The sequence below is a fragment of the Meles meles genome, chromosome 11 (genome assembly GCF_922984935.1).
Source record: "Meles meles chromosome 11, mMelMel3.1 paternal haplotype, whole genome shotgun sequence".
In the NCBI taxonomy this organism is placed as follows: domain Eukaryota; kingdom Metazoa; phylum Chordata; class Mammalia; order Carnivora; family Mustelidae; genus Meles; species Meles meles.
This window is the reverse complement of record NC_060076.1, coordinates 65249409-65257246: the sequence shown is the minus strand read 5'-3', so window position 1 is coordinate 65257246 and position 7838 is coordinate 65249409. Positions and strand designations below refer to the sequence as shown.

Below are 7838 nucleotides of genomic sequence, written 5' to 3'. Positions count from 1 at the left end.
GGAAAGGGAAGTATAGCATATAACACATTCCTACTACACTTTCAGATTTAGAAGTAACCACAGTATACTGCACTGGTCAAAAGGGCCCCATTTATTCACAGGCTCACATTCGTTTCCCTTGCCTACTGTAACCCCTGCCCTAATAACATTTTTTAAATCTAGATACTCCCTACCTCCATGTGAAGTGGTAAGATGTTGATTTGGGCACCTGTATCCCATAAAGCCATAAGTTTGAGTTGCTTTCCTCTCTCAAAGTTCCCCCAGGGGCGCCTGGGTGGCTCAGTGGGTTAAATCCTCTGCCTTCGGCTCAGGTCATGATCCCAGGGTTCTGGGATCAAGCCCCGCATCGGGCTCTCTGCTCTGCGGACAGCCTGCTTCCTCCTCTCTCTCTCTGCCTGCCTCTCTGCCTACTTGTGATCTCTGTCAAATAAATAAAAAAAAAAATCTTAAAAAAAAAAACCACAAACAAAAACCACGAATTTAAACTTAAAAAAAAAAGTTCCCCCAAATACTTGGGTGGGTGCCAATGGCCATGGGTCCCCATTGGAGACAGGAAGCTTTCCCTTAAAACAGCTGATGTTGGGGTATATAGAGCTATGAGTGGCTTCATGACATTAAAGAAACGTTTACTTTACTTGCACGAGGTGTGCTCACATTTCAGCCAAAAATCTTCCAATAATTTAAGTTCATCAAAAGCCCTGTAACAGGCGGTATCATCTATTTCATTAACATTGAAAGGAGATTTTTAAAAAACTGAATTCTCTGATGATCTTTTAGGGATTCCTCACAACACCAGCCCTTTAATAAGTGTTGTACCCACTGACTGATGTAAGTTTGGCTTAATAAATTTCTACCTCCCCAGCAGAGGGACGGCTAAATTATGTGCAAAAGGAAAGAGAATTAAACATGTAAGAGCTCAAAAGAATCAAGCTTACTGCTCGATCACAAAATGTTCAAAAGATAAAGATGTGAATGAGAATTTTGTTCCAAATATTTCAGGCACCCTGGCTGTTACAGTGTAAAAGCTGTGCCATGTTAAAGCATAATACTTTACAACTTCAAGGCTGTCCTGTTTCATATCCACTTTATTCTGACAGCATCCTAGTAGTGTCAGTGAGGTCTTTTGTCACAAATGATTGTGGCAAAAAACATGAGCGTCCACAGTCCAAAGACCTACATGGAGGAAAGGGAGACTAGGAAATTTTCTGAGTTATCTAAAGGGCATGGCTTCTTTCAAAAGGACTTTCCACAGTACCTTGAAAGAAATATCAGCCTATGTCTATTCTCTGATAGACTTTCAGGGTTGCTTTTTGGATAAAATTCTTCCTACATTCACATTTATATATGTGGGTTTTCTGGAGTCAAATGGCTTGGTCTTCCAGATAGAAGGATTTTCCATAGTTATTATTATCAGTAGGGTTTTCCCTCTCCCTGAATTCTCTGGCAAACATTTAGAGTTGACTTCTTATACAATTTTCCAAGTTCATTACATTCATAAGATTCTTCCCCACTGTGAATTCTCTGATGTATTCTGAGATTTGATTTCTGGCCAAAAGTTTTCCCACATTTGTTACACTGAAAAGGTTTCTCCCCTGTATGAACTCTCTGATGATCACTAAGGATTGCCTTCCGGACAAATTTTTTCCCACATTCATTACACTTAAATGGTTTCTCCCCAGTATGAATCCTCTGATGCACTCTAAGGGTTGATGTCCGGGCAAAAGTTTTCCCACACTCATTACATTTAAATGGTTTCTCTCCTGTGTGTGTTTTCTGATGTTGAATGAGATGGTCTTTTCGCCAGAATGATTTTTCACATTCATTACATTGATATGTTTTCTCACCACCATGAGTTCTCTGATGTATCCTGAGGTTTGACTTCTGACCGAAAGTCTTCCCACATTCATTACACTGAAAGGATTTCTCCCCTGTGTGAATTCTATGATGATCTCTGAGGGTTGACTTTTGAACAAAAGTTTTCCCACATTCACTACATTTATAGGGTTTCTCTCCTGTATGAATTCTCTGATGTCCCCTGAGGGTTGACTTCTGGACAAATGTTTTCCCACATTCATTACACTTATAGGGTTTCTCTGCTGTGTGAATTCTCTGATGTGTACTGAGGTGTGACTTCTGGGAGAAAGTTTTTCCACATTCATTACATTCAAATGGTTTCTCTCCTGTGTGAGTTCTTTGATGCTGAATGAGATGTCCTTTTTGAAAGAAGGATTTACCACATTCATTACATTTATAGAGTTTTGTCTCAGAGAGAGCTCTCCGGCGTATTCTGTGGGCTGACACCTGGTAGGATTTCCTGTTTTCATGACAGTCAAAGGATGTATCCCCAGTTTGTGTTCTGTCATTACATACCAATGGGTTCTCTTCCGTGACAATTCTCTGAAGTTGAGTGAGGTGTGACTTCCTGTTGAAATTATTTCCATTTGCATTACATTCATTGTGTTTCACAGGCATGTTAAACTTACTATATTCCTTGACAGCTGATTTCCTACAGAAGGATTTCCCACACTGGTTAAGAGGAGAGTGTTTCTCCCCAATCCCAGTTCTTTTATAGTCAAAGACAGTTGTTTTTTCACTTTTCCCCTTAAATTCATCATCTTTATAGGATTTTTCTCTTATGTGAATACTCTTACATGTAACACAAGCAGCCTCATCATAGATGGCTTTTCCAGTTCCATCATATCTAAAAGCTTGTTCCAAAGTTTGACACTTTTGATCCTCAGGAAGATTTTCCTTATAACTGAGAGCTTTTCCATTTTTATTATATTCACAAAACTCCTCTCCAGTATGAGTTCTCTCAAACTTAATTTTGAAAGACAAATTTTCATATACACTATAGCAATTTGGTTTTTTTGTTGGACAGGTTCTATTATCAATGATAAATTGGGAAATATTTTGCAAATTTACTCCCCATGAGTCATATTTACAGGATAGTTTTGTCGAAACAGGAGCTATGCGCAGATTAAACTGTTTTCCCAAAACTTCCTCTTCCTTTATAGTCAATGGTTTATTATCGATGGATATTATTTCCTGCAAGTGTTTATCTTGGATTTTCTTGTTCCTCTTCATCAGGTCATCATCTCTGTAATCTTCTAAAATAGAGATAAATTGAAGACACCTTATAAACCTTACATTTGTTATGGGTGGGAAATATATAGCCTATACATTGCATTTCACTTATTGGTTTTCGAAGATCAAATAATTTATGTGTGTGTGTGTATCTTCATCCTCCTTTAACCAACTGAGCCACCCAGGTACCCCTCTCTCACCCTCCTTTAAAAAACAATATTGATATAGTGAAAATGAGAGAGAAAACTGGTAATACATACATATCTGTATTTGGATTGTGATAAATTGCATTTTCCTATTGGGGTGGAGAAAGAATAGAAATTAGGCTTTTATAGGAGTGGTTAATTTAGGGAACAGGAAAACCAGATAATGGGATGAACACAATGGGACTATATAAACTTAAGTACAGTAACAAAAGAACTAGGAGATAATGAACACTGATAGACTAGGCCCAACAGGAGAAGAGTTTCCTTTGAGGAAATATATTACAGTCCTACACACCTAGGCTATACCGATAGAATACTCAAGAGCCTACTATATCCAATTTGCTATTCCTTATTTCCATTCAATTCTTCAACATCAAATCAAAATTGATAGTACAACCTTCCTCACGATTAAATGAAGAAGTTTATAGTTCAGGATCTAACCCATCTTACAGCTATAAGTCACAGAAATACAAACAAATGTAAAACTGATAAAAAGAAATCTATTCTTACAACTAAATTAGATTCACTGATCAATTCCTGCTGTGGAACCTTTATTTTATCAAAATTGAATGGTTAAGTCAGAATGGCTAAAATTAACAAGTCAGGAAACAACAGGAGTTGGTGAAGATACGGAGAAAGGGAACCCTCCTACATTATTGGTAGGAATGTAAGCTGGTGCAGCCACTCTGGAAAACAGTATTTTTTCCTCAAAAAGTTGAAAATAGAGCTACTCTATAACCCAGCAATTGCACTGCTGGGTATTTACCCCAAAGATACAAGTAGTGATCCAAAGGGGCACATGCACCCCAATATTTATAGCAGCAATTCCACAATAGCCAAAGTATGGAAAGAAGCTAGATATCAATCAACAGATGAATGGACAAAGAAGATGTGGTATATATATATACACAATGGAATACCATGCAGCCATCAAAAAACCTGAAATCTTGCCATTTGCAACGATGTGGATGGAACTAGAGGGTATTATGCTAAGTCAAATAAGTTAATCAGAAAAAGACAATTATTATTATGATCTCATTGATATGAGGAATTTGAGAAATAATACAGAGGATCATATGAAAAGGGAGGGAAAAAAATGAAACAAGATGAAACCAGAGGGAGATAAACCATAAAAGACTCTTAATCTCAGGAAACAAACTGAGGGTTGCTGGAGGGGAGGAAGGTGGGAGGGATGGAGTGGCTGGGTGATGGACACTGGGGAGGGTATGTGCTATGGTGAGTGCTGTGAATTGTGTAAGACTGATGAATCACACCCTGAAACAAATTAATACATTATATGTTAGTACAAAAATTAATATTCGTTTATTGTTAATTATTAATATTATTAATATTATTATTATTAGTTAGTACAAAAATTAATACATTGTATGTTAGTACAAAAAATTGAATGGTAAGTGAACTTGATCACTTCATCCTCAACTTCCACATTTCAATTTGACATGAGGGGTATATGTATTTTATGTATGCATGTATGTATGTAAGCTCTATGCCTAATGTGGGGCTTGAACTCATGACCTTGAGATCAAGAGTTGCATGCTCTACTGATTGAGCCAGCAAGGTGCCCCAAGGGGTGTGATTTTCAATGGGGGTATCACGGAAGGCCTTGCTGCAAAGATGGCACTCAAAAAAGGTCCAAATCATTTATGCATTCTAGATGGCTGTCCTTTGAAGGTTTTATGAGTTGTAAATACCATCCTCTATCTTCGGTTCATCTCTTCACTCAAGATCTTAAGTATGAAACATAATTTATATCTGCATAAAACTTATATATACCATTTAACAGTACAGAGTGAACACTGGTATAATTAGAAACCATATCAATCTGAAATCAATATTATGCTGTATGATAACTAACATGAATTTAAAAAAAAAAAGAAACCAAAAAAAAAAAAAACCAAAAAAAAAAAAAAAAGAAAACAAAAGTGGCTCTGCAAAAATCCCTACTTATCTCTGCCCAGTTACAACTCCTTCACGCTTAAGAATTCACCACTCTTTGGGGCGCCTGGGTGGCTCGGTGGGTTAGAGCCTCTGCCTTCGGCTAAGGTCGTGGTCCTGGGGTCCTGGGATCGAGCCCCACATCGGGCTCTCTGCTCCGCAGGGAGCCTGCTTCCTCCTCTCTCTCTGCCTGCCTCTCTGCCTAGTTGTGATTTCTCTCTGTCAAATAAATAAAATATTTAAAAAAAAAAGAATTCACTACTCTTAATATTTATATAATTGTTTCCTTGATTTTCTTTGTGTGGTTTTACCATCAACATACGAATTCCTAAAGCTATAACTGAGTTTTGAATTTCTGACATTTAATAAATGCAACCAGACATGCATATTTATATTGTTTGGTTTCTTTTGCTTAAGATTATATAGTGAATTATCCCTTAAGGAATACAACTCTTTCTTTATTCTACTGCTGATGAGCCCAATTTTTAACACAAACAAACAATACTGCCAAAAGTAAATATTGTTTTATTCATCCTAGGGAATATTAATCATGCCTTTCTGTAGGGTCTATAGTTAGGAAAGGAATTCCTTAGTTACAAATTATGTAAAACTTTAACCTGATTTGATAACATTTTCCATCAGTAAGTAAGATCCTTTAATAGTTCACATCCTCATCAGGACTTTGAGAAATTTGTTAATGTCACATCATACCATGTGTCTCCCATCTCACTTTGTATTTTACTTTGCATTCCATGAAAGCTAATGAGAGACTGAACACATTTTCAAGGATTTAATGGCCATTTAAAAGTTCCTGTTCAGTCTTTTGCTTATTTTTCAGTTGGGATGTCACCTTTTCCTATGTTGACTTATGGAAGTTTTTACATTTTCACAATACTTATCCTTTCCAGGTTACTTGTACTATATACATATTCTGCTTCTTTATGGCTTGTCTTCTCATCCTTTTAACAATATATTTTATAAACAAAGTTCTCAATTTTAATGTAGTCAAGTTTATTAATCATTTTATTTTGATTGGTGCTTTTTTTGCCTTTGAGCCTAAAAGAAAAGTCTTGAAATACAAAGGTGTTTAACGCCAGACTGACCTTCTGGAGTCTTAAATACCCCAAAAGAATTCTGACTGCTAGTGCTCAGGAACTCACCTACGTGGCTCTGGTTTGAGAATTCTTCCTCTAAGAACCAAGGCTCCTCTCCTTGTTCCAACTTGAAGATTACTGCCGGTTTGAAAAGGCAGTTCCCTGTAAACAGGGAACAATGGTGTATTTAGGATGGATGATGAGCTTTTTAGTTCCCAGAGTGTTAAAACATATAGCTTCAGAAGCAGCACCCTGAAGACCCTGATTTGAATTTATTATGGCGAGTCATCAAAACACTTCTTTTATTCCTCAAAAGCGCTTAATTTTATGCTCCAAATGAAAGGTCTCAATAACATTAAAATCTAAATAAAATATTCATGTGTATTGGTGCATAATAAGGAAATGCCTTTTATTTGCTGTGAAGAGGGTAAGTTACACTTATATGCTCACCCACTGAGACGAGGTTGTTGTAGTTCTCTAGCATCACATCTCTATACAGAGTCCTCTGATTAGGACACATTTGCTGCCATTCCTCTTGGGTGAATTCCACAGTCACATCCTTGAATGACACAGATGCCTGCAACAGGACACTTCTGCTCAATCTGAAGGGTTCAGAATTAGTTGACAGAGAAAATATCCCTAAAAACAATTCTTATGCTCACTCTAAAGAGTTTAAAACAAATGAATACAAAGCATGCATATTCTGAATCTAACTTTAACTTACAATTTGGAGGTATTCAATGAGTAAAAGTATCTGTAATTTGATTTTTATATATTTGTGAGTTCTACCCACATATTTTAAGTATACTAAACTTTGTTAAAAATTTTTTTTACGCAAAAATGATTAAATTTCCTACATTTTTTACTCAACACCCTAATACACTACTCTGGGCATATTCTAGGGTAGGGGTCAGCAAATTATTACCTGTGGCCAAATCTAGCTTGCCCCTTTTTTAATAAATAAAGTTTTCCTGCAACATAACCACACACACCCAGTTATTCTGTATTGTTCATGGTAGCTTTTGTGCTATAACACCAGAGCCTAGTAATTCTATCAGAGACATTATAACTATCAAGAACTGAAAACATTAACTATCTGATCCATTATGGACAAAATTGGCCAACTTTTGGACTAACCAATCAATTAAAAAATAGAATAACAGCATTAACAACAACAAAGACAATACAATTAACAGAGAGGGATATATGCAGATTGAAAATAATAGGACAGAAAAAAATATACATAATTATGAGCCAAAGAAAGTTGGTTATATTAACATAAAAACAATAAAGGTAAGAAAGTATGATAAAATATAGTAACTATTTATGATCCTTTTAACAGAAAATATAAAAAACATAAATTGGTATGCATTTGAAAACCTAGCTTCCAAATATAGTTGTTGTGCCCGAGTTTTCGCGTCCGAGAGATCACCAAGGTGCCAAACACCGATGCAATCACACAAGGGTTTATTTGACAAGCTTAAGCTTGGGCCCA

At 36.4% G+C, this 7838-nt stretch overlaps 1 protein-coding gene across 1 annotated transcript in view; it reads right to left on the bottom strand.

Moving 5' to 3' along the window:
• Positions 1-419: 419 nt before the first annotated feature.
• The window catches only part of ZNF782 (zinc finger protein 782), a 101002-nt gene continuing 93583 nt past the window's right edge, over positions 420-7838 (bottom strand). Inside the window, 3 exon segments of the mRNA XM_046021852.1 lie at positions 420-3110; positions 6410-6505; positions 6794-6920. Of these exon segments, the coding sequence (XP_045877808.1) occupies positions 1411-3110; positions 6410-6505; positions 6794-6920 (1923 nt within the window). The 3' untranslated portion in view covers positions 420-1410.